At 42.7% G+C, this 26,509-nt stretch overlaps 2 protein-coding genes across 2 annotated transcripts; both read left to right on the top strand.

Moving 5' to 3' along the window:
* Positions 1 to 106: 106 nt before the first annotated feature.
* Positions 107 to 3,007, top strand: hpdl (4-hydroxyphenylpyruvate dioxygenase-like). The gene is made up of 5 exons (XM_018699355.2): positions 107 to 846; positions 947 to 1,113; positions 1,211 to 1,362; positions 1,849 to 1,976; positions 2,401 to 3,007. The coding sequence occupies exons 1-5, from the start codon at positions 152 to 154 to the stop codon at positions 2,600 to 2,602; spliced, it is 1,344 nt and encodes a 447-aa protein (XP_018554871.1). The 5' UTR covers positions 107 to 151; the 3' UTR covers positions 2,603 to 3,007.
* Positions 3,008 to 5,883: 2,876 nt separating this feature from the next.
* fam53b (family with sequence similarity 53 member B) lies at positions 5,884 to 20,618 on the top strand. Its single transcript, XM_018699308.2, has 5 exons — positions 5,884 to 6,091; positions 11,998 to 12,229; positions 13,078 to 13,132; positions 15,079 to 15,842; positions 19,500 to 20,618. Exons 2-5 carry the CDS (start codon positions 12,140 to 12,142, stop codon positions 19,860 to 19,862), a joined length of 1,272 nt encoding a protein of 423 aa, XP_018554824.1. The 5' UTR covers positions 5,884 to 6,091; positions 11,998 to 12,139; the 3' UTR covers positions 19,863 to 20,618.
* The last annotated feature ends 5,891 nt before the right edge of the window (positions 20,619 to 26,509 follow it).

The raw sequence follows: 26,509 nt of genomic DNA, 5'->3' as shown, positions 1-26,509 counted from the left end.
AAAAAAAAAAAAAAAAGAGAGAGAGAGAGAAGAGAGAGAGAGAGAGAGAGAGAGAGAGAGAAAGAAAGAAAATACCATAAAGTTAACACGTGTTGTGTTAGTGTTTCTAAATTCTTGGACACGCCTCCTGTCAAAACGTCACATCTTAAAAATGGCAGCTTACTTGAGCCGGTTACACCACATCTCGCTCCACGTTTCTAACGTGGAGAAAATAGCTAACGACCTTGTCTCTAAGTTCAAGTTTGATTTGTTTGCTACCAGATTGACCGACAGGTCCAGGCAGCTGGCTTTCAGAAAAGGAGCGGCAGTTTTCATCGTGAACGAGAGACCAAACCAGAGCAGTGTGAGATTGAATGAAGAGCTGCTGGGCATCACAGACAGATATTCGGGTGATTCACGGCGGGTCAACGTGGGGAAATACAACAAGGATAATTCTGCAAAGTGTCTCTACGATGTCAGCACATACTACCCGGTGGATACTGTGAGCAACGTGTGTTTCGAGGTGGAGGATGTGGAAAGGTCATTCAGGGCTCTTCGCCATCTGGGCTGCAACTTCCTGGTGCCTCCCACTACAGTTCAGGACGAGGCTGGTCTCGTCACCTACTCGGTGGTTAAATCCATTGTGGGGAATGTGTGCCACACACTCATTGACAGGACAAAATATGAGGGGATCTTCTTGCCTGGGTTTGATGTCGTGGAAAAGGACTGCAGCTTGGAGGAAGAGGACACCTCTTGTCCAATCACACATTTTGATCACATCACTTACGCCTGCCCCAGGAAAACAACCCACCAGGTCATGAGGTGGTACGAGCAGCTCTTTGGTTTTCAGAGGTTTTTCATCGATAGGTGAGAAACTGTGGGCATTTCAAAAAAAAAATTTACAGTCATAATTTATTCTGTTGAGTTTGATGCCAGAAATAAATATGACTTCTGTTCCTCTGAGTAGTGAAGAAGATGTGGACGAAGGTTTTGTCGTAAATCAGGAAGGCATTGGGCTGCGTCTAACTGCCATGAAGTACTGGAAATGCAGCAAAGCAGGTGTCATTCTTCCCTCTGTGGACAAAAAAGAGCCTGACTGCAAGTTTGTCATTGCAGAATCGCTGCCTGAACAAGGTAACAGCAGCCACTCCATCTTTCAATTTGTTTAATTTCTGCCATCATTCCTGATCTCACAGCTCCTCTGTTCCTTGTGTGCTTTCCCTAATTTTAGGCAGGAACCAGGTTGACACCTTCCTGGAGCAGCACAGGGCCCCAGGGATCCAGCACATCGGGCTGTACACAAAAAATATTGTTTCTACTGCACACACAATGGCTGGAGCTGGTGTACAGTTTTTCTCCCCTCCTCCTGCCTACTACTCTGAGGTTTGACTGACTTTTTCATACCAGTAGTGACTCGATTACTGCAAGGCATAACCTACATTTTATTCAGCAAGTTGAAAAAGATATTATAGTATGTGTAAATAAACTTTTATTTACAGATGCACAAGACAGATCAGGGTTGTCTTTAAATTGCAACTTCACAGAGTTGCACTGGTCTGTGAATTTGTACCTCCACCATGTAAAAAAACATGGTGAATCATCAGCCACCAAAGACCAGTCCAACACCCTACTTTCCACCAGAAGATATTATGACTATTATTAGATTATTATTGGACTTTAACAGCTCTCAGCCTCACTTCCTCAAAGTGATTTTGGTATGATTTTCTCATTACACAGGTATTGTCTTTTAGCCAGTCAGTTTCTATGGCAGATTAAAAAATGGTAAATAACATGTATGGGTCATATTTGCAAATATTTGCATATCCTGTGTTTAAGAACACTTTTACCTATGCTGTGTTGCTGTGACAGGTGGGAAAACAGCAGGAAATAGAGGAGGCAGGACACAACCCCCAGATGCTGGCACAGCATGGCATTCTCCTGGACACAGACCTACACCAGGATCCTTTATCACAGAAAGCATCCAGTGAAAACAGGAGGTAAGGAGCAGTAAAGAGCGATAAACTTGTCTCTCAACCATCAGTGCTGTTTTACTAAGATAAAGAATATTAATGGGAGTTTTTCAGCCACTTCCTCACTGTTTGGGATGATAAAATTTGAGCATCTCAAAACACTTATTTGGTCAGGATTTAAAAGATTCTATGAGTCATAGCCTCAGAATTACAGAGAAAGCCCTAGTTGCTAAAGGAACTGGTTTGTTATCCTGGTAAAAATGGCAAGATGTTCAAATTGTATTTGACCTAACTGGACAGAAAACCTCAGGAGATGTTTTAGCTTTTAAGAAAAAATGACAAAAGACTTCACAATAAATTCCATCCTATCAGTGAAAGCTAGGAGAACCCAGATGTGAGATGTTAAGACTAACCTTAAGTGTCTTTGCTATTGTTATCGCCCTGTCTCCAGATACCTTCTCCAGGTGTTCACCAAGCCCATCTTCGCAGAGGACACCTTCTTCCTCGAGCTGATCGAGCGAAGGGGGGCGACGGGTTTTGGCGAGGGAAACATCAGAGCGCTGTGGAGGTCGGTGCAGGCCTACATGGAGAGCGAGAGGCGGGATTCTCAAGGAGAGGGATCCCCAAAAACTGTTCACACTGCTCAATACTAGTCACTCCAAAATGTTTTTATTTTTTCAGGTTATTTCATTTTAATAGTTTACAAAGGATTTTTCCCACAAGTGTTCAGTATTGGATTTACTCAAGTTACTGTTGCAATGCTGACAAAGTACAAATAATATATTCTATTAATATTTTCTTTTGAACATGACTGAACAGATGACAGATGGAAAACTGCACTGTGAACAAAGTGGTGCACGTACAGATGGTACATACGATACTTGAAACATTATAACAAAAATGCACTTGCTGTAGCAGTAAAAGAATGTCTTTGTTTCCACTGTCAAAGCAAAAACTGACTGATGACTCCAGAGCAACTGTTCCTCAATAAATCTGTATCTCACCGCAGACCGTGAAAACCAATTACTGTCCTCAAAATAAAGCACTCTGTGTTTCTTAGAATGTGTGTGGGCCCGAACATCAGGATCAGAGTTCTTGAAATTTCTTAGGTCATCTTAGGTAAACATCGCCAGTGGTGTTATTACTTTCCTTGAGTATTTCTATATTACTCTACTTTTTCTTTACTACTGAGAAGGAGAACAGTTTTACTTGACAAATATATACACTTCTTAAGGACTGTCAGTGTCCATAAACAAAGAGGAATACTGACCACTTTATCTTAACTCAAGGGCAAAGATTTAAGACCTCTTCACCTCACTAAATATCCTGGATTTTTTTACAATTACAGTCTATTTTTATTTTTACCTTTTTTTCATTTCCCCTATCATACAAACATAATCACTGTTCTGAGCTAAGCTGCCATTTTTTTCCTAAATAACTCACTCACACAATCACTCATGAACCGTTACTGGAGGAACAGCTGCACCTCTTTCAGATGCTGGTGAGGTTTTAGCGATGTGCATGCTTTGGCAAAAACATGGCTTTAGAGCCTCTTAGAAGGGATCTCCAAACCCACAGAGATGTGCCAGTTCAATTAACTTGGCTATAAACATTATAGGCGAGGATTAGTGGGATAGATGAGAAGCAGTGAAATTTAGATGGCGTTCCATGAAAGCCATATGCTCTTTTTATGCCCCGACTGTGGTTACAGTGTCCCATTGAGTAACATCGGAGAATAATTTTAACCGCAAGCTTCAAAAAGTCAAGTTGTAAACGCATGTACTTCTGCATTTTGACAAATGGTGTCAGTGTTTTTCTTTTACTCAAGTGTCACCCCGTTGGTAGAGCTAAACTTTTGCAGCTGACTATTTTTGATCTTTGTGCTCACTGATAGAAAGTTTCTGAATTCTAAGAATGACAAACAAACAGAAATACTACATAGAGAATAGCTGTACACTTAATTTAACTTTTTTTAGTCATTTGTGGAGTGACTGTATTTGTCTAAAAATGTAAACAAAAAAAAAAAAAACAACAACTTAGATTTTAAATCAGAAGTGGGGAGTTTTGGGAGGGATGGAGAGGATTAACTGTTCATTAAAGTTGAGAAGGGATCTTACTCCTGTAACAGGAGTGCTTCAGCCATCTGTCTGCAGCCAGTGTGAAACACAGATGGCATACAGCATTCTGCATGGGGTCTCAGTACTGGGAGTTGGAAGCTCACCTCCTATTTACTGCTAACCATATGGTAGCTACAGTTTTGTTAGGAAAGTCAAAAAGAAATGACTATAGAAGCTATTCCACTTCTGTTACAGTTCAATCAATTCAAGTCAATGTGGCTTCTTTTCTGAAGCACTGTGATTGGTGGATACTGCCCCCTATGGTTTTGACAGCCACAACACACACTGGCAGAGTTGTTGAATTGCAAGACTCCCACGTAACTCCTGTGTTATAAGCTGTTTTGATCATCTGCTTACCAAGGAGCCTTTTAGGACTGCAAAACACAACATGTAAAGTTTGCTATGCTACAAATTTAATATTTGTTTTCCAAATCATTCACTCTTCAGACTGCTGAAACTGCTGAGGGTTTTTTTTTTTTGGTAAATACAGCTTGTCTTCACCCCCACACTCTAGCCTACATAGTGGAGGAGACAAATCCTTGGTGTCTTTTAACACAAAAGGCAGACAGTCTAAAACCGAGGAGGACAGTACAACAGTCTGACAGTCTGGGTAAGATTAGTGGCACACAACAGATGTTACTCCTTGATTAATAATAGTGTCTGCCAGGGGTGAGACTCAGCTCCCCACCCTTCTGAACCTCACTGTTAACTTCAGCCCCTACACAATATATAAGCTTACTGTATACAAAGTTATGAGATACAGGAATTTGTCTTTTTTCTATACACAGATCAGGCACAGGCCAATAGCTGTAATTTGCTTTATATCATGTTTATGATATAACCATGTGCCAACCATGTGAGCTCCCAAATACAAGGTTTAAAACACTTGTTATTGTCTCACAATGTGCACACATTATTTAAACATATAGAAAGCTAAACAAATGCACTACTATTATACTGTATATGAACAAGTTGTACTGAAAGTGTTTCCTGTCACAAGATGACAAACAAGACAGGAAAAAAAACCGCCAAAAACATCTGTTTATTTTCTTGTAAAATACTGTTTTTTCCTGCTCAGGCTTGCAAAAATACATTTTTTCAGAGTATGACTGGGACAAATATTTCTTAGTGGATAGATTTGAAGTGTTCAGAAGGTAAAAAGGTCTGGAACCACCCGTTTAAGTGATATTAATACTATGTACAGTAGTAGTACAGTAGGCACACTCCTTGCACAATATGTTTATTTAATGTATAGACAACTAAACCTGCATGGTTGAATAATAGCATACTGCATGCTGATGTAGGTTATGATAAAGCCAGAATTTACTTCCTGGATAGTGAACATCTGTTTGTAATGTATGTATTTATTTAGGAATAACCTATATTATACTAGAATTCATTTAGTGAGGGGAACCTGGCAATGTACATATAACACACATTACTTTCCTTCTACCTCTATCTGGCTCTCCTAATCACTCACAGTTGTCTGATTATCATGTTACATCACTGTATATTGTGAGAGTGCCTTGTCTATATGCACAGCTCAAAACTGTGATTACTTTTCATTACAGCAGGGTGGCTCAGACCACTAGTTACAAGAGCAGGGGTGGTGCGTGTTCGAGAAAGTCGTACAGAGATTAACATTTAACTTTCTACCACCATAAACTTCGGCTAACTAGCGTGAGAAGTTAGAAGAAGCCGAGTGATGAAAATAATTCACGTCAAACTGAAAGTTTAGAGGCACAAATAACTCACCGGACACCCCCCACCCCCTGTCAGAAATGGTATCGCTCGTGTATGTTGTCATAGGCTCATTAGTGTGCAATCTTGGACAGTAGTGCGCTGGGGTAATGTTGTAGTTTGCAGGAGCAGCCTGGAGCAGGACGTGAAGTGAACTGCGCGCTTTGCTTCCTGCCTGACGCCTTATCTCTGTCTTCTCTGCTAAAACAAAACTCGACATGGACCAACGAAACTAAACCAGCTGCCCGGTGCTGGTGGAGACCCGAGGCGCTCACTGAGATGCTTGTGAGTGGTAGTTTTTTTGGGGGGTGGGGGTGAAATATTAAGTTCTCTATGCTTGCTAACTTAGGAGCTGTAGTAGGAGTTCATGTGTGATGCTCCCTTGTGTTGTGATTCGCATGAATGGTGATTTTTATGCTGTCACATTTAATTACAAGTTCCCAGTAGCAAAGTAAGACTTCTTTATGGATACTAAACAGTTAGCTTAGCAACATTTCCTCATGTGTACTGGCTTACTTAGCTATGTCCCTTTTCATTTGACTGGGTTATTACTTACATATAATGCTGCTTGAACTGATCTTATCTGCCCCCCCCCCCCTTTTTTTTATTATGTCTTTATTACCCAATAGATTAATAAAGACACAGTGAGGTAAAATGTTGTAGGGAGGGTTAATAAAGCAAGTGTCACTAAGTTTATGTAAAGCTTTAACATGATCATAGAGTCTTTAAATGATTCCTGGTGACTACCAGTTTTCATATTAGTATCAACCATTTATCTTCTTGATGTAAGCACAGAAAGTATGCTTGGCTTGTTTGACATCTGACAGTAGGTGTATACTCAATCAGATAAGCTGACAAAAATAACCAAGTGTACTTTCTTTTGATTAGAAACATTTTACGTGAACTGGCTACCTTTGAAAGTTGTCACTCATGCAAAGCACACATGGCAAGATAGGCCAGTGTTGTGTGGTAGCAAATGTGTAATGCCTTCTAATACATTTTTAATGTGCACAGGGTGCATGTCTTTATGCCTAACATTACACTATGTGTTGGCCATGCCATTTGGGGCTTTCTCTGTCCCTCTTTCTCTTATGTTACAGTTGGTGCCGATGCAGTGGAATGTTGTTTTCTTATCTTTATCTAGTCAACCTTCCCCTCAGGTATGAAGACAGGGCTGGCTGACACACTATCCAACAGATTCTGCAATTTAAGTGCTCAGTGGGATCATAAACACACAAGCTTGTTAAACCTGAACTCCTCAGAGTGTCCAAAGGCCATGGTTAAGACTACTAAAGTACATAAGTGGCTTGGACATGCATGAATTATAAGTTAGATAGATAAAGTTGGAGACTTTCTGTTGAAGTACAAATGTATAATTTTACTTTTTGGACATGTGCATTTCATATTTTATCATCAGTAGCTTGTGGCCTTTCTGTCGAGTTCAAAATCCTGTTTGCTCTGTAGCCTGCGTGTAACATTCTGTGAGCTCCCGTCACACCAATTTCTTTGCCAAACTCATTTCCCTTTCATGAGGGATTTTGGAAAGGGGGTTTAAGGGACTGTTTGTGCTGGTTACTTGGACAAGCTCAGTTTTCAGGGCCTTTTCTTCTGAAACTGAGAGGCATCCACCTGGAGGGCTGGCAAGCTCATCTGAGAAACTGTTCAATGGTTTTAGCTCAAGTAAAAAAAAAAAAAAAAAACAGAGGCTGCCTATCAGAGCTCGCAGATGATTCCTCTTTCCTTGTCTACATCACTCAAAATATTTAGACATATTTTAAGGTTATCTAAGATTGTGTAGTATAGTGCCACTGTTATGACACCGTTCAAACACATGTGGGAAAAAAAATTGTTCCAGGCTTTCTGTTGCTGTGTCATGTGCATATGGTCAGTGAAAATGTTGTTTGGGGGGGGGGGGGGGGGTAAATTCCTGCATGTGGAACTCAAGAGTGCTCTTTCCTCTCCAGTCTTGATTTTGATTGAAAGTTAATGGGGCTGTGTCCTGTGGATGTGACTTATTCTTATTTGGGTCCATTAACATGCAATGTTATTCTGCTGTGGAAGCAGAAGGATGTTGTGTCTTCAGCCCTTTGTAATTAAGGGACTTTGTTAGACTTAGCATTCAAGTGGACAACATTTCTCTCCAACTTGGACAGGTTTGTTGAAAGCCTCGATTACAGAGCTCAACAAAGCTCTTGTTCTGGACAAATGTATACAGTGCAAGTGATTATGTATGAGATAATTAAACAGCAGGCCTGCTTAAAAACCTAGGCCTCCTTGGCTGCCATGCATAGCCATGCTGAGCCTTTGTGTTTATGGTAAGTGGGCAGCTGCGTGCTTGTGAGACCCTGGCTGTACCCCAGGCCCTCAACTGAGCCTGATAACTACTATTGAGGCCTCCCAGCCATGCTCATTTCTGACTATTCACTCACTGCTTTAAATGTAGAGTGTGCCTCCTGTTTGACATAGCCTAATTTCTGTGAGCATACAGACAGCTGTGGGCTAGCCCAGGCTGCACAATGAGTTTCATAAATTTCTTTTCAGTCAGTCAGCCATAGCTAAACTTGGGGGCACCTGCCCTTTGTGCCACCTAATTAATGACAGAACTAACAATGAAAGTTTGGAGTTTAAAAAAAAGTCTTGATTTTTCACAGTGAAAATGTAGTGCTACAAAAAAAAAAAAAAACAAAAAAAACCAAGCAGAAGTAGTTTAACAATTTGTCATACAATTATCCGGTCTTCGTGTTTCCCTGCATGTCTGCCTGCCTTTTATGACATGTTCTGTCAACACCACCACCATTATGGTATGAGAAACTGCTCAAATGTGCCTGAGTCCAAATATGGATTCTGCACAAGCCATGCAATTCAAAGAAGTAGGGCATCAGAGCCAACAGCTCGGGGGAAACAAGCTTTTTAGGAACATGCATATTTTCTCTCAGGGAATCTTTCTGTACAATGGGACAGCTAAAACTTTTACCCAGCATTCCTCTCAGAAGCAGCATGGTGATGAAGAGCAGCGCAAATCCCTCAGTTAGTTTTCAAGTCGGGTCCGTCTCAGGTGCTGAGCAGATGCTCGGATTACTGAGACGGCCACAATCCTAGGATTGTCGAGAGCAGGACACAGATCCAACTGTCTTTCATGCAGGAATGTCAAAAGGAGGATGTCTGAAAATTCAACTTAACATTTAAGCTTACATTAAGTTTTGTATCAATTTACACAGATAAAACTTTAATATACTAAAATGGTACGAACAGATACAAGATTCTAACAAGTTGTTAGCAAATGGTGTTATTCAGTAGGTGCAATAATTATATCAAACAGTGTTTTCCACCAGCTGTCCAAGTGCTATAAATTAGATTAGCATTAACTCTAATTGTCAGACACAAAGCTGCCAAATCCTTATGTAATGTTGGCCTAACCCATGGGATTACAGTCTGAGCAATGTATGGAAAAGCTGCTTTAATTGGGAAACAGAGCTTTCATGGGTGACCACAGTTTAGATGTCTATTGTAATGGCTAAGCTGACAGTCTGTAGTCTTTTTGGACTGGACCATAATTCTAAGAGTCTTAGAAAAGTGTCATTTACAATATGGCATTTCTTTGTCTGATTTTGTATAGAAAATACAGCTGGGTCTGTGCAGGCTTTTGAAAACTGAGCTGACTCTAAAGCAGACCTCTGCTGTATGCTTGACCCCATCGACTCTGTGGTTTCCTCTCGTGTCCTATCTAGCGCTTATATAGGCTGTGCGATAGCGCGCTATTTCTGACACGACAAAGTAGCGATGACTGAAAGGCTCTTTGCAACCACAAAGGAAGCGTGGAGTCCCATCAGCTTGTCCAAGGCAGCGTTATTGTCGTCTTTTAGGAAGGCCGCTGTCACTGCAGACTTTGGTGCAGTCAGTCAGCAGCCTTTTTTTGCATGTGATGGAAACGTCCTGCAATATTCTTCCCCTTCTCAGAGATTAGACTTCTCAGTTGTCATGGTGGTTGCTGCTCCAGTGCAGATAAAGAGCTATCAGGCTGCAGAAGTGTAGAGACTCCCACTGATTCCAGATAATAGCGCCATCGTTATGGAGGTGAGTCTGGGTTTTGACGTCAGGAGGGGAGCGGCACCCCTTGGGCAGAAATTCTAGATAAGTCATTTGACACATTATAGCCTCATCTGCATCTTTGCACAGCAGTTCGTGCAATATGAGTTGAATGCATTGGGTGTATCCGCTAAACATTGGAAAGCATACCTTGGAAGGCATTTGGTTTATAGTCTGTACAAGAAAAGGCAACCTGCCCCTTACTAGCGCTTCTCAACATGTTTTCTATTCATAAACTGTCTGAATGATTTTCAAAGGCTGTGGGGCAAGGTTAGGCTATTATAATTGTGTGTAAAACTTATGTCATGGAGTCGAGGAATGTTTATAATTATGTTATAAACCTCGCCCATCTAAAGTGCTCAGCTCAGATTTATGGGATAAAAACGTAATGCCTGAGCATGAGAATGATGATAAATTGTTGCAGCTCTCTATAACTAAAAGTAATGGATGATGTTTACAGTTTAAAGTTCAGATTGTCAGACTACAGTTTTTCCATTTTTCTGTGAAGGAAAAACATTATTTCTTTCCTTCTTTTTGAGTTAACATCTTGAGTAAACAAGAGCTTTCTTGTCTTTGCCAGTTTAATTTCTTTGGGTGAGGGTTTTTTTTTTCTTTTTTGTGTCAATGCCATCCATATCCATCACAGAGCCATTAAGGGTAATATATAAACAGCGGTTTCCTCAACCCCAGCACGTCCTGAGTTATCTGTTCTGTAAAACACAGATCTGTGTGGTTAATGGTCACGCACAGTATAAGCTGGCCTGACCTAGCCCAGCTCCGAGCTTTGATCTAGTTCTTTTCTATTCACACAGGCCATAAGTTAAAGCTGCTGCATGTCCCTGAACCGCAGTGTTCTCCCCGTTCAACTCAGCTAAAAAACATCCTTGTGTTTAAAGTGTTTTCCTGACGTGATAAGTGTTAGTAATGGAAATCATATGCTGAATGCAAACACCACCTCCAGTATGTCAGCTCCCTTAGGGTCTTGTGATGCTGTCACCTCCTCCCCACACACACACACACACACACAAACTCACTCTCCACCCCACCACCCGCAACCCTCTGATGTCGCCTCTTTTGTTTCCCACGGTGTCTCATCTTCTGCACAGAGCACTCTTTTGTTTCACGTACACCGTATCTTTCTGTTTCCCTCTTTTTTTTTCTGCCTGCAGTTGTTCTGTCATTCAAACAGACACTCTCTGACCTTGCAGGCATCATACGACCGTCTTGCGTCTACTGCACTTTGTTTCAGTCCCCCTGCCTGACGTCACCCTCGAGTCAAAACTCATCTAGTGGTAGTAAAAAATCTTCTGTGATGATTATATAGATTTACATCTGTGGCTAATCAGCTGTTTTACTGTAATCGTGGTGCAGCACTAATGCGAGGAGGGTTGTTTTGATAACCGCAAGGTCAGCTATTCCCAGCTAGCCCCTGAGGATTCAATTACACAACTTTGACTTTGCTCTGTTCCTCTCTGTGTGCTTCAGTGTGGAACACTTTGAGGAAACTCGTTCTCTCGGATGACTGATAATCCTCCACACGGACAGGCAAGAACAAAACACGGTATAGAGTTCCACTTTTGGTGACACGCTGGAGAGACTATGTGGAAGTGAAAATGCAGCGTGATTTCAACTTACAGACCAACATATGGTGACACAGGCAAGGCCTTGCACTTTGCAAGTGTTTCCTAGGAATGTTTGCTCGCTCACTTGAGAATTAAAGGAGCTTGTCAAACCACTGACTTTCCTTCAATTTCTACTGTCTGTCTTTCACTTTTGCAGATGTTGAACAGGTTTCTCAAGAGGTTCAGGAATGATTGAAGGGCTGTGTTTGTCCGCAACTGTAGTCAGCATGGATTCACAGCACTCTAATGGCGACCCCCAAGTTACAGACATGTAGTCATAACTGCTGTGGATCCTGCTGCCATCTTTGACGAGGGAGCGAGCTACAAACGTTTCAGATTAACTTCTCAAATCACCACGTTTCAGAGCTCCCACAGGATCTGCTCTCCCCAATCAACCTGGATTGCTCCCCGCTTATATGGTCGACAGGATGTCAGAAATGTACTGAATTCTAATCCTGTGCTCATCTTTGTGTGTCCGCTCAGGATTGGGCCGAGGAGTGAAGCACATTCCTGGAGGAGCTGAGGGCTGCTGTCTTAAGCTTATGAGAAACCAGCCTGTTCACACCATGCCCGTCAAGATGGCCTCCAGCTTTTCTTGCCCTCACTGGAACGACTTGGGACAAAGATGTGTGTTGCCATGGTAATCATTTACAAGAAAACACTGGAAAAGAAGGGTGTCGACGATGTAACATCCAAAAGTACAGATTTGGGCCCGGTGAGAGGTTATTTTCTATTTGTATAAGCATTTTTCTGTGTGAAATGTGTCATTTTATGTTTATATGAAGCCCTGCCAACAGGCCTCAGCTGTGCTTGTCAAGGAGGAAGACGAAAAGGTGCTGCCCTAAATCAGGAAATTGTTGCCGGCCAATGATCACTCCACAGCAGTTTTATGACTCTGCATTATATTTTCCTATTTTGTCAACTTTAATCAGAGCTTAAATTTGACTTCTAACTTCCCTTGAGTCAAATTTGTTGGAAAATTCCAAAGAGTTGCCTTATTGAATCTCAGGAAGTGATGTTAAAAGAACTATCTCGATGTTGAAGACTAGGAATAAGGATTGTTTTTGTTACAATTACTGATAATTTCATCATAATAGCAGCAATTGTTATCACCAGGGTGTTTGTCATCTGGTTTTGAATCCTCCGTGTTCCATTTACTTCAATCACAATAACAATAGAGTATTTTAGTTCTGCTAGGCTGAGCAACTCTGACTCATTTTGTAATCAGCATCCATGCAGTAGATTCTTCTTTCTGCCAGCACAGAGTGAGAAAATTCCCCCACTAATATGGACTGAGTTTGCCCTCTCAGCCACGTGAAATGAAGTCATCATGCTCTCGGGCTGAGCGTCAATCAGAAGCATTTATGGTGGAACTCCCTCTTTGTTGATGGGTTGCACTTGGTTTCAGCAGCAAAAAATGCGCTGCAACGTACACTCTAGGGACCTGTTGTACAATTGACTTTCCAATAGCTTTTGATTTTTGCTTTTATTTATTCATTTTTTAAAAGAGTTTTCTGTGTTTTTTGGCGAGCTGACGGTGAGTCTTTTTCTACATTTCCGCAGTTCCAGGCACAGACCATGAGCCAGGGGACTGCACTTTTTACTTGTGGACTCATGGGTAAGAGTGTCATCTTCTTTCTCATCCAAATACAAATTCACACGTTAGAATAATATGGATAATTTTAGTAGTAAATAACCAAAGTGGTAATATAGTAATAGTTGATTTTGAAGTAATAGCTGAAATTTTGTCAAAAAAATATTATTATGAAATGAAATATGGAAATGTCCTCTTTAGGTACCTATTAAACAAGGTACGTCATCACATTGATGCCAATTTATGTGAAGTTAAAATTGTCTACAATGGCCTAACAGCACCAGAGATATTAATGAAATTGCTACTTAACTCATGAAGTCATGTCTTGAAAAATTGCACAGTGTATTTTGTCATTTCCCCAAGCCCATATTTCTTATTTTTCTGGGTCTACTCTAGTCAGTCAGTGTGCCTTACATCCCATTACAAACTGGACACAACCCGTAATTATGCACTTATAATGGTCCTCAGCAGCTTGAAGGGGGGCAGAAATTGTTGTTTAATGACAGCAGTGGTTTGGAGGGGCCTGTTGTGACATTTCAGAGAAATTATTGGCAGAAGTCAATCTCTGCTGAATGTGGTTATCTGGTCACATGGAATTATGTGAAGCAGGCCTGACAAGTGTTTCTGCCAATGTGCCAACATGCCAGTGTGTGTTAATGATTGCGTTTTAGCGGCTTATCTTTGCCAGGGATCTTATGGCACTCCTGCATGCTTCAGAACTGTGAACGTGATGACCTTGAGTTGAAAATTTGGTTATGGCTACAAAGGTTCATCTCCTTAATTTATCTTGCTGTTGGAGCAACAGCCTTTGCAGTCGTTGTATTGTAAGATTTAATTGTACTCTGTCCTCACAGTAACTTGGCAGAGTGTGTTAAACTGGCAAAGTCCTGGCAGAGAACACAGCAGTGCCAGTAGGTGTTGTTAACACTGCCCTTTGTTCGCTCCTGCTCGTGTACTGTAGATGGTATTTTGAGGATTTTATCTTTAGTGGAGAAGAATAGACCTTTTGCATACCAGGAATGGGCAGTGGCCTCGATGTTTAGTATCTAACTCAGAGTTGACTGACCAGTTCAGTTGGCTGACCCATTCAGCAATTGCAAGTGAGTTTCTGTTGTGGCAATAACAGGCGCTTTCCTGGCACGGTAACTGTGGTGCTGGCACGGAGTCGATCAGTAGTGGCAGGAAACCGGCTGGTCTGATTCGGAGCAACAAGAAACATGACGATAAACCTAAGTAAGATTGTTTATGAGGGCTCATTGACGTTTTATCAAGCCCAACTCTGTAAGAGACAAGGTTTGATACCGAGTCGGTCAGATGCTAAGCTACGCTCCCTTTCCCAATCAGCTTACAGACTGCGACAGTAAACCAGAGCCTGGAGGACAGGATTTGTTTTTAGTGCCAATTACACAAAGCAGTGAGTAGCGTCAATACAAAGTACACATGCTGGGACCAACACACTGACCTAGACTGGAGCAGTGTCATGGATGTTGCGCATATAGAGGTTGCTAAACTTAATCTCTCAGTGATGGTGGTGTTGCTCCTGATGAAAAATAGAGAGTGAAGAAAGGAGACTAACAAGCTAATGCTGGAGTTGCAGAGTTACTAAAAGGCCATTTGGCTGATGTCAGGACTCGAGTTTGACTTATATATACAAATGGTGGAAGTGAACATAAAAAAAGAACTGGACCAGTTTTGATCACACACAGCTATTGCATGTCCTCAGAGAACATGAGGCAAGGTTAAGTAAAATGTAGCCCATACAGGTTAAATTCATTATTAAAGTTCATCTCTTTTAAACTTTTTGTCAGATATAAAAAAGAACTAAAGCTCTGACTAAAAACTGACTTAGTGTTGGTGTAGATTGTATTAATAAGCCCATATATTACTTTCTGTATTTTGGGATAGGTTCTTAACCTGTCATCTAATTCTAAAGGTTATTTAATTAAAATGAATCTGGTTCTTTGTTGCAGAGACAAGTCGGTGGCGAGAGGTGGGTCATAGCTGTGCCATACAGCAGAGGCCAGTTGGGACCAGCCTAGAGAGCCTCTGGGACGTCCTGCCTGAGGTGCACAAGAGTTCAGCCCACTGGGACTGGGATGTTGGCTCCACTTCAAGCACAATCACCAGCTTGTTGCAGGACCTCAGCCTGACTGAGGCTGCGTCCTCGCACTCGACCGCACCGCCCAGCAAGCGGCAGTGCCGGTCCCTGTCTTGCTCAGACGAGCTCGCCAGTTGCCGTTCTACCTGGCGCCCTCAGGGCTCTCGTGTGTGGACGACAGTGGAGAAGAGGAGGTGCCACAGCGGAGGCAGCGTCCAGCGAAGCGCCGTGGGGAACGCGCATCTCGGCTTCCCGGCCATGCAGCGCAGCTCCAGCTTCAGCTTGCCCGCCCGCTCCAACACCCTGGAGCAGCCCTGCTTCACCCAGCGACTCCCCCGCCCCTCGGCTTTCACTGGTCTGACACCCTCCTCCTCCATGCCCCTGTCCTCCGAGCCGTCAGTGCAGCCCTTCTACCTCTCTCATGAACAGATCTGCCTCCCTGAGCCCCGTGGACCTTCTCCACCCAGCTCCCCCGACTCCACTCCAGAGCTGGAGCGTCGTGGTGGACAGGGGGGTCTCGCCCGCAGCCGCTCGCAGCCGTGCGTCCTCAACGACAAGAAGATCGGTGTGAAGCGCAGGAGACCAGCTGACACACACAAACAGAGGCCTTCACTGGATCTGGCAAAGATGACCCAGGTTGGTACTTAAAGGTGTCAATTTGTAAAACAGACAACTCAGAAAGACTCCTTTATATTATATTTAATCAGGTAAATATATGCTGATTAAATACTGCAGCCTCTGCTAGTTTATTTTAAAATATAAGGCCTATATATCATGTTTGACATCACTTGATGCCTAATATAACAGTATATTTAAAGTTGCACCTGAGTGCGTCACATAATTTATCAAAAGCAATTGCTAGTTGCATTTTATGTGGCATTTATTTACTGTTGGAAGTAACTACAGCCCTCTTATGTGGTCCAAAAGATCACTGTTCAGAGCTTGAGTCAAGGCCCTCAGGAAATGCTCGTGCCAGCTGGAAGCTCTGCTAGGTCCATCAGTCTCACTAACATTAGCTGGTTATTCTCTCTTGTTGGGGCAATTTGCTCCTTCCATGTTTGATAAACAAACACTTCCAGCTCAGGTCACGCCATTGTGTCTGTTCTCCCTCAGCACACCTCAAAGTGTTTTTGCAGGCACTGTCATTAAATGACTGCCATCGTTCATTCATGCAGGCCTGTTCGGGGTCACATTCCATTACGTGGGTGTGTATTTTCACTCATACAGCATGAAGCAAAAAGAAATGATCTAAACCACGGGCTCGAGCCGATTCACTTCTGAAGATGACCGCGCTTCCAACAGACGACGTGTTTTATCTCCACATCCTGGCAGCCGTTCGTCTCTTTGCCCCACAAGCACACAGACACACATAGTTAAGTTTCACGCGTATACTGGCTGGATCATAAACACACAGAGCTGGACTTGGCCCCTCTGAGAAAGTCACACAGAGTTCAGCAGTGTCTTAACAACAGCGCTGCTGTGACACGACAAGCAGACGCCACACACACTCCAAACAGGGACGAGGTCAGTGTGGAGAGAAGAGCCTTAGGCGAGGCAACCAACAATATTTTTACAGAGTGATGTCAGGGTGCTGAGATTGTTAGCATTAGATTTTTTTCCTGCTGTTTGTGGATTGTGTTCTGTGTTCCTCCATTAAAAAGAGACTGCTGAGATATTGGTTTTAAGCTCAGGTCGAAAAAACATTTTTTTTGCATTACATATCAGCTACAAAATGATTTTTGTTTGTTTGATTTAAGATCTTTTTTAATTTCTCTAAAGTGACTCCGGTTTAGAGGCAAGCCCTAGAGAAAATTACTTCCAGATATTTTGGCCCCGTTATACAACTAAACCCATAAGCAGTGCTACTAAGTCAAACTGAGTAATCATCTGACAATTGTTTTAAGTAATTTACCAGGAAAAAAATGCCAGTTCCAGCATTTCAAGTGTGAGGATTTGCAGCTTTTCTTTGTGTTACACGATTGTAAATTGATTATTTTTGGATTTTGTCTTTTGGTTGGACAAAAACAAGTTATTTGAAGATGTCACCCTAGGCTTTTAGGACTTGTGATGAGCAATTATAATAATTTTCTGACATTTTATATACTAAACTGTAATTTGATTAACTGAAAAATGGGGTGGTAGTTACTACAGTAACTACAGGTCTGAAATGTGTAGCTGTGAAAGTTCAGGTACTCTCTGTGGAAAAGATGTTCACTTGTGACAACAGAGTAAGCTTGCTTGGCACTCAGGAGCAAGGGCTTCACAAGCATCACCCTATCAGTATTCAAAGTCACCTTACTATTCAAAGATTGGTCACAGTGCTGAGTGCGTCTCTAAAGTGTCCTCTTCACCCACACGCCTCAGTGGTGTAGTTTACCCAGGGAGAAACTGCTACCCTCTGCGTGGTTCACTGCGGCTCCATGAATGTCAGGAAGTAGAGCAGCTGTGGCAGAGGTTATAGATCGTCGCACAGGGGAGATGCGTGTTGGGTAAAGAGATATTGATTTCTGTAAATTCAGCTCAGTGGGTGGATCGCTGCCACAACCGGGCCTCATGAGCTATTGATCAGCTTATATTGATGGAGAGTCAAGGTCAGTATGGATGAGGAGACTTTCTGCTCCTCTCTCCATTTCATTGGGACTGGGGGTTAAAGTAGCAGGCAAAGTGGACACTAGCTGCACTTATTCATGACCCCCATTGTAATGTGGCACAAAAGTTGTGTGAGGATACTGTGTCACAGCAGACTTTCTCCACCTGACACTCCTCTAAGTTAGAGCTTCACTTGGTGTAGTTAAAGCCGATGGCACTGTTTTGCCATATTCCAGACTACTCACAGCCTTATCAGTTTGGACCCATGATGTGGGCCAAAAGTCTGACTGTTGAGAGTGAAGTGCATACGCAGAAGTCAGCAATGTGACACTAGCCTGGTGCTGACAAATGTACCCGCTTGACCGGAGCCAAGAAAAACAGCAGGGCCCCTTTTGATCTACTGCTGCCTGGTGCAGAGACCTTTCTCACTGCTGTCTGGTTGGAAACGTGGATCATAACTTCACATTTTCAGCTCCCTTTTCCTCCAGTGTTATTCATAGCTCTGACTGCCTCGGTCTCTGTATTAACAGATAAGAGTTTTTGATGGTTAATAAATCCTGACTGTGTGACTTTTATTGTGGTCATAATAGAGCACTAGCATAGCTGTCAATAAACTTGTAACATAAACAACATGATCATAAACAGTTCAGGTAACTTCAGGTTATTTGGGGGAAAATGCTTCACTACATAAATATCACTATAAACTGAATTCCTTTCCTTATTTATTAATTCTTATTTAGTCAAAGTAAGCCAGTAGAGGATGGCACTTTGTGCTCTTGGAACTTGAGATGTCCTCATTTTCAGTTACTTTACAAATGAAATAACTTATTGAATCATTAAAAAAAGCATTGATTAATCTTTAATCTATCAATTAGTTGCAGTAGTTTGGACACTTGGCTGTAAGCTGCATCCCCAACAGTCCCATGCCTGTTAAGTATTACATAAGCACACAAGTGACAGGAGGTTTTACAGAGGCCCTATTCTCCTGTGCCCTTCTGGCCTAACACCGTAGCGGTCAGGCATGAGGCAGCTGTCCTGCCTTCTCCACATTAGCTGTACACATTGGATAAGCCTCTGTCATAAAGCCTCCCGCTCCAGCACGCACAGCTGTCACAGGACTCGCCCGCAGCAGTGCTGGCACATGTGGATTTGCCTGAGGAAGTTTCTGGCTTTCCCAGATGTATGTGCTCATTGTGTAATGCCAGTGAAAGGCCAATAGAGTCAAAAGGCCGACATTAGTGATGCCTGCCCTCTGGGTATCTGGCCACTTGCTGCCTGGGTTCCCGTTGGACCTCGGCTCGCATAGCCTCATTTGTCCAACAACCAGTTGCTCCAGTGTGTAATGCGGGCTAAATTTATACCCTTTAAATCTTGTAACTTTTTTATATTATAGTGGTTGTTGCCCAGTGTCCAGCTCTGACCTCACTTACTCGCCCACATACTATATGAGCACAGTGGAGGGATTGTTTTCATAAGATGGCTGTATGTCTTTAGTTTTGTTTTAACTACGACCCAGTTAGGACATGGGTCATAGTCCAGGATGAAGGAAATGTTTTTGATTTCCTCACCAAATATGTTGTCACCATGGAGACTATGGACTCCAACCAGACCAAAGATTTGACATATTTGTTTAAGTGTATCCTTGTTTCCCTGAGAACATCAATTATATGCTTCTAAAAAAATGGCCTCTCGTTCCTTCCACAGAAACTTCGGAATTTCCACAGCCTTAGCTGCCCTGGAATCACAAGCGAAGACAGCTGCGAGCCCAGCCAGGCCCTCCCCACCCTCACGAGCAATGCTCGGCGCGACACTGACGACTCATCTGCAAACGAGCACGGCTTGGAGGGCAGCCAGCCTCCGACCAAAGAGGGAGAGATCACCGGGAACGTATCGTCGGACCCCACCATCGAGGAGGTGGACTGGAACTCCACAGAATGCAGCGATGTAGCACCAGGGACAACGAACGGGAAGGACAGTGAGCCTCTGTGGGCGGGGCTGTGTAGCATGAGGAAGGACGTGTATCAGCTTGGAGGCGAGCTCGACATTGAGCAGATCGAGAGGAACTGACTGCCTTCCTCTTGGGGGAAGCTAATTTAGGGGACTGAAAGTTTATCACCGGGTGGTACAGTAAACAGTACTGATAGTCTTAAGGACAAAGCAAGTGGAAAGCTAACGCAGATCCAGCACTTGTATTTTTTCTCAAGGAGAGATTGAGCAGGAGCTTTGTGGGCTAAATGCCCATTTTTGGGGACTTTTTGTAGTCAGAGGCTACTCCCCCCACTGTGCGGTATCTCAACTGTGTCTCAGGAGAACAAGGAAGTCAGGAGGATGAGTTCGGGTGGAGATAATAGAAGTGATAAATATAGAAAAAATTACGTATAATGTTGGCTCAGAGACTGGGGTCTTTAATGTTTCTCTGTAACCCTGATTACCTTCACTGTACTATGTTTGGAGAGAATTCACAGCAGGTTTGTATAAATTCTCTGCACTAGAAAGAGTGTCCCTTCCTCTGACGTTCTTCAATAGTACGAGGGTACATGATGGACAGAAATGGAGACTACTTTGAGAGCTACTGTTAGCAAAACCCCTTTCACTCTTACTGAGCAACAAGCTGCACGCACACACCACCTGTAAAGTATATTGAAGAGCTTAACATTTCACACAGTAACATCAGGCTTCTCTGTGAGATCTATGCTCCCGTTTGTTTGAGAGAAACTTTGTGATGCTAATAGCGTTAATATTCTTTCTTTTTACGATTTGTAACTACAAAGTTATGTAAAACATGAGCATATTTCTATACAAATAAACACAGTTTTAAATGTGTCATTTGTAATCACATTATTTCAGTGTTTTTATTGACAAAATCTGGGATGCCATCTCCGGATTGCATGTTAATGTAAGGCAGAATATGGGGGGAATGTTTGATGCAGTGCAATTGCATATTAAGTCAAACGAAAGATGCATGTAATGTACCCTCTGGGCAGATTGGACGGTAATCACTATGCAAAGTGGTAGTGGGAGATGGGACAGACCCGGGCTAACTGGTTAGCATGCTAATTCTATTAGAAAAAGTGACAGAAATATGAGCAAAACATTTGTGTTACTGTCCACTGCTGAAGACAACTCTTGGTAAGTAAAGGAATGAAGTTTGATGCAGAACTTTTTTGTAAACAGCTGTTAGTGCTAAAATGGGCTATGTAGCAACAGCAAAAACGTTCATATAGCACCTTTCATATCACGTTAATGAATCTAAAACAAAATAGTATAACAATGGCAGGGCAAGTACTTTTGATAATTTTAATATATCTTGCTGATGATATAGTTTCAGTTTTAGGATATTTTCTCATAATGTAGTATTTTTACACTGTGGTTTTTCTAGTCTCACTTAAGTGCAGACTCTGAAAGAGAGAATTCTTTCACTACTGGTATTAGCAGAGCATATGCATCAACAGCAAGGTCATTGTTTTAGACGTCTTTAATGCCACAATGTAGACTGACCCAATTAAGTAGCAGGAAAAGACAATCACAATCGTAGTAGTGGTACTACTGATGAGCCTGTGTTTGTGTGCTGAAGCGGGGAGTGAGTAGGGAGGACGCCAGGCAGGGGTGGGAAGTCCGGTCCCTTTCCTTTTTTTTTTTTTTTTTTTTTTTTTCCTTGATGGCGGGTGGTGTGGTGGAGCTGAGCGGTGGTTCACCCCAGAGACCTCCCTCCCTCTCTGTGCTGGGAAACAAAAGGGGCTTTTTCTCTGAGGAGCACGGTGACGTGGGAGGCGGCTGTGAATGTGGGCCATGTGTCAGGGCTGCTGCTGCTGCTGCTGCTGCTGCTGCTCCGTTTGTCTGCTTCCCCTACCCAACTCTGGTGCTTATGCAAACCTCCAGAAATATACTGTTGTTAACATTCTGATTCACTGCTCCAGTACAGCTGCATACCACTTCTGCAAGTCTGTTCAGACTTGTGATGATGCTTGACATTCTTTGAAAAGTGCAAGGTGCGACTGAGGGAAGAGAGTCACCTCATTAAAGAGCGGTTGAGTAATTTGAAGATTGCTTGACATGCTATTCAGACTCAAATATCACACAGAGCATAATTGTGGGCTTAAACTCGCCTACAAAGCCAATGCATATCCTTATAATGGACTGGGTTATTATGCTGTTGCATGAGAATCTGTATGCTTGCACAGTGAGGTCATATTTACACTGTGTCAGAGCTGCCTGTGGTACAAGCAAGTTGTCTCTTTTCACCAGTTGAGCCCTTTTTTGGGTAATGAGTCGAGAGGGAAATGGCTAAACAGAAAACTTGTAAACGTGCTGTGTGGCAGACTGACACATGGAGGGCCCCCGGCCTTTAATCAGTAGACCGACAGCAGTGAAAGGAGGCTGTGTTCTGAGAGAAGATAGGAGCACAACAGGAGGGGCAAGCCATGCCAATGTCCTGCGCCGCACTTGTCCACAACCCCCACCAGCACTGACGCAACAGGGTGGTGGGTCACTCTTGAACTGTCGCTGGAGGTTATGCACGGTCTTATCTGCTCTAATGATGATGGGCATCACATTTCAGTTCAGTTTTAGGCACCAGGTGTCCCACAGTAGATGCAGATGTTTCAGATGTATTAATGGTGCATAAAGCCTTTGTTTGCTTTCCTGTAGTGACAAGGTCACAGCACCCTATTGTTATTATTCTTTGCAAAGTACATTAATTTTATTTATATTTCTATTTTAAAATTACTGCCAAAGGTTTGTGAAAGAAAAAGAGAGAATATCATCCCCCAAGAATATAGCAAATAGAATTTTGGAAAATTACTTTTTTTTTTTTACGAGAGGAACTTTTCATATAAACAAATTCAAACAGTATGTGACATGAAACTAAATTCTGGCACTAGCTAGTTCTTGGGTTTGCTGCCTACCTCCGCTTGGCAGCTCAAATGTGGTCAGAGTGAAAAGCAATTTAGCAGTACCACCCAGCCACAAAACATTTCCAGTTGAGCAAGTGTTGCCTTGTGTGAATACTGGGAGCACAAACTTTGAGTTCAAATCAAGTCGAAAACCTAACATTACTTTTCTGTTTTGTTTTTTTCTTGTTGTTGTTTTTTTTTTTTGTTGCATGCATTCATATGCACTGAATCACTACACTATTGTATTTGCAGGTACTTGGTGTGTTTAATGTCACCCACACACTTTTTCAAATTCATGCAAGACCAAACCACAAACTGTGTGTGAGGTACAACTGACTTTTTAAAAGCTCAGTCGGTGTTATGTCTGAGGAGTGGCAGTCTGCACCCACATAGAGGAGATGTATCAAGGTCACACAAGCCCCTCTCACATAAAATAGTCGTTAACGGTTGTAAAACTCGGTCCAGGAGGTGTCCCGTCAGCAAGATAATTGTAGGATCTAAGGTCTGAGCACTCCGACTGAATGCTTTGGCTTTTACAAAAGGCAACTGGACACCCTCACAGGAGAGAGCCCCAGCAGGGACAGACAGCTTTAAAATTGAGGTCAGCTGTTAGCCTTCAGACCTTTTGCAGACCAAGACAGTTAGTTTACGCTGCGTGGTGACATACGACCACCCTGTCACCCGGATTATACATACGCACGCGCTCGGGTGTGACATCATGAGGGGTCATGCTTTGTGTCTGGGGAGCCAAGCCTCTGAGGCTTCAGTGGACAGTTGAGCAGGGGTCGTGTCCCTGGAGGGGCCCTGTGACGGCCGTGACCATGTCAGCAGAGTACAGACTGCTCTGTGTATGAACTGAGACACTTCTCAGATTGCTTGTAAAGACTCTGAGGGAGGAATGGGGTGGGGTCTGGCAAGGGGGGTGGGGGAGTCAGTAAAGGGAGGAAATTCAGACCTCGGCTTTCAAACCCCAGCAAGTTCTGAAGTTTCAGAGCCTTCCCACGCCACCAAGTGCTGTCAGCACGGGTGCCCACAAGGGAAGGAGAGTGATGAAATGTGGGGAAACCGTGTGGCTTGGCGAGTAGGAGGGAGAGGCTTCCAAATGGACCAGCGCTCCACACACACACACACACTGAAGGGAGGGGACAAATAGCTGGCTGCTGTCAAAACAGGCGGCATTTTTCCATGGATAACGGTGCATTTAGAGCTGCAGGTGTGTGGCGATGTCTGGTCAGCTGACCTGCTATTTCCTGTCAAACAGGAAGACCCAAATGAGCAGAGATGTGAGTTCAAGGTAACACACAGCTGGCGGTTGTTAAGGTGGGTTAATGCAGGTGCGTTACAAGAGCAGCAGTGTGCGTGCCATGTAAGAGGAGCCTAACCCAAACAGATGACATAAAAAACGTATATGAACGTTTGCTCAGAGACACACTCCAGAAGTGTGTGTAGAGCCAACTCTGTAAAGATGTAGAGCGATCTCAAGGGCCCGAAGATTTTACTTAATAATCGTTCCAACAAACTGAATAAAAAATACACTTTAGTTTTTCATGTAAATACAAAAAGGAGTCAGTGCAACTCATTGATTCTGCTACATGACACATAAATAAATCACAACTTTGTTGGATTCGGTTACAAACTTTACAAACACAGTAAGGAGACTGTAGGTGCTGGATGCTGGAGATTAAGCAGGACACATTCAACATACAGCCACATTCTTCTCCTGCTCCTGACAGACACATGCTACAGGGCTACTTTGAGTCCCTGAGGTGTCAGTCAACATAAGATGAAAATGAGATCATCAGCTTAAATGACTTGAAGTAGTAGAAAGAGAGGAGGGAGGTAAGGGTGGGGACACTCTCACAGTCACAATTGTGTTCTAGTATGACTGTAGAGGCCGATAATAATAGATGCACATCTTGCTGTGGTGTGCTGTGAACCAAGTTAACTTGATGGGAATGACGTGTGCACGGCTATGAACAATTCTTCTGGATTAGCTGATTGTGATTTATTGTTTAGTCTTTAAAATGTCAGATTAAATAAGGATGAATGTTAGTTTCAAGTTCCCAGAGTCAAATGTGTCATCTGCCAAATACTTATGTTGTCTGAAAAACAGTGAAAAACCCAATGGGATTCAGTTTATAATGATATGAGACAGTGTAGGTTTGATGAGGACTTCTTTGCCAAGAAGCATCAGCCTGAAGGTAAACTGAGGTCAGAGAAATAAGAACTTTATGCTTTAGGAATGAGTTTTTATATAAAAGCTTACATTAGAGAAGCAAGAACCCAGACATTTTTGGCATTTTTGTTGGATAAATTACTTAAAAACAATGATTAAAATAATTCTCTATTAATTTTTCTGTTGACTGATTAAGAGGCTAATTGTTTCAGGACTGTGTTTACTTGAGAGTAAGTACACTTAATGCATGTTAATGGTCAGGTTAACTGCGGTTACAGAATACATTATGACAAGACTAAATGTATTTCAGATGCCAAAAAAACAAAAAACAAATGACAAACTAATACACCAGTAAACCTCCAACTGGAAAAAAAATCACTACAACAACAGCTTCAGTCAGTCAAGGATTTGACCGCGTATTAAGTCCATCGATACTGTCCTGTGGCAGTGAGGTCATACATGCCCGGACATGTCTCCTGAAATGAGGTCATCTCTATTATTTGAAAGGTAATCTTGCTTCGCAGGCTGCAGCCACAGTGAGGCAATCAATGTGCTGCACTCCAGGGGGAATATATCAGTGTTTACCTATCATGGCGGCCTGCAGAGGTAAACTGTTGCTAATTTGTAACTTGTGTGAAATGGGTGGATGACCTCGGGCCTGGCCAGGGAGGTGTGGTTAACAACTGGACTTAGATGAAGGGTTTTGTGTGTGGTTTGTGTTCAGCACCTAGTGGTGACGAACCTGCTAAGAGAAGGTGTTGGGGGGAAAAAAAAAACAAACCTGTGGCCTATATCTCTCAAAATTACTACACTTCCATGAACTGGGGAAAAAATAACCGAGTTGAAGCCAAGTGAATTCATTCGAGAGTAGTCAAATACATGTTTAATAGCTCCATATGAGGCCAGCGGGCAGTAACATAATGGACGAAACACTAAGTCAAACAATGTGAAAGCTGTTAGAAAACTAGGTACCAGCTGCTAGTACTTTGCCGTGTACATTAATATGTATTTCCAAATCAGAAATAGGAGTGGTACACCCAGCTCCAACACTGTTTCATAATACTTTCAAGCATCTCATTACCTTTAATTGCCCAATAACATTCAAGCTTGTGTCAGCTAATGGTGAAGTGAACCAGAAAGACCCTCAATGAATCACTTGGCAATGGGCTTTTGTTCTTGATGAAGCTATTTGGTACACTGAAACCTTGGGGGCAGCAAAGGAGAATCGTTTGTTTTACGCCCCACTTCCAGAGGGCCTCAACGATCCAGCTGGCATACACAAGCCCAATAACCAACCCCCCCCCCCATCATTTCATTTATCCTCACTGTAGACACTGAAGTGACTGCACTCTGTCTAATGAGTGGGAATTGACAACGACAACTATGAAAGAACAACCCCCAGCAGAGGCGGCTTACAGTCAAGTAAATAAAGATAAGAAGTTGTAGATATGCGATTTGTCTCTCTGATGATGGAGCACTCATTTCATTTTTGTTTACACAGGGAGAAACATGAGCCCAAGCACCAGCCTAATTCATCACACTCGGCCGAGCCCCGCATTTATCATCTCTCAGACCAGCTCACTTCCCTTTTTCAGCAATTTGTTTTTATAAAACGAAAGCTGCTCTGATATGGATTCCAGTTTAAA

Source organism: Lates calcarifer, linkage group LG23, assembly GCF_001640805.2.
Source record: "Lates calcarifer isolate ASB-BC8 linkage group LG23, TLL_Latcal_v3, whole genome shotgun sequence".
Taxonomy (NCBI): domain Eukaryota; kingdom Metazoa; phylum Chordata; class Actinopteri; family Centropomidae; genus Lates; species Lates calcarifer.
The sequence above is the reverse complement of the archived record's forward strand: the minus strand, read 5'-3'. Positions and strand labels throughout refer to the sequence as shown.

Excerpts from the sequence above, each read along its gene's own strand:
- fam53b (XM_018699308.2), top strand. The coding sequence starts at position 12,140 with ATGTGTGTTGCCATGGTAATCATTTACAAGAAAACACTGGAAAAGAAG. Across the intron at positions 13,133-15,078 it reads TTTTACTTGTGGACTCATGG|AGACAAGTCGGTGGCGAGAG; the intron begins GTAAGAGTGTCA and ends TCTTTGTTGCAG. Across the intron at positions 15,843-19,499 it reads ATCTGGCAAAGATGACCCAG|AAACTTCGGAATTTCCACAG; the intron begins GTTGGTACTTAA and ends TTCCTTCCACAG.
- hpdl (XM_018699355.2), top strand. The coding sequence starts at position 152 with ATGGCAGCTTACTTGAGCCGGTTACACCACATCTCGCTCCACGTTTCT. Across the intron at positions 1,114-1,210 it reads AGAATCGCTGCCTGAACAAG|GCAGGAACCAGGTTGACACC; the intron begins GTAACAGCAGCC and ends CCCTAATTTTAG. Across the intron at positions 1,363-1,848 it reads CTCCTGCCTACTACTCTGAG|GTGGGAAAACAGCAGGAAAT; the intron begins GTTTGACTGACT and ends TTGCTGTGACAG.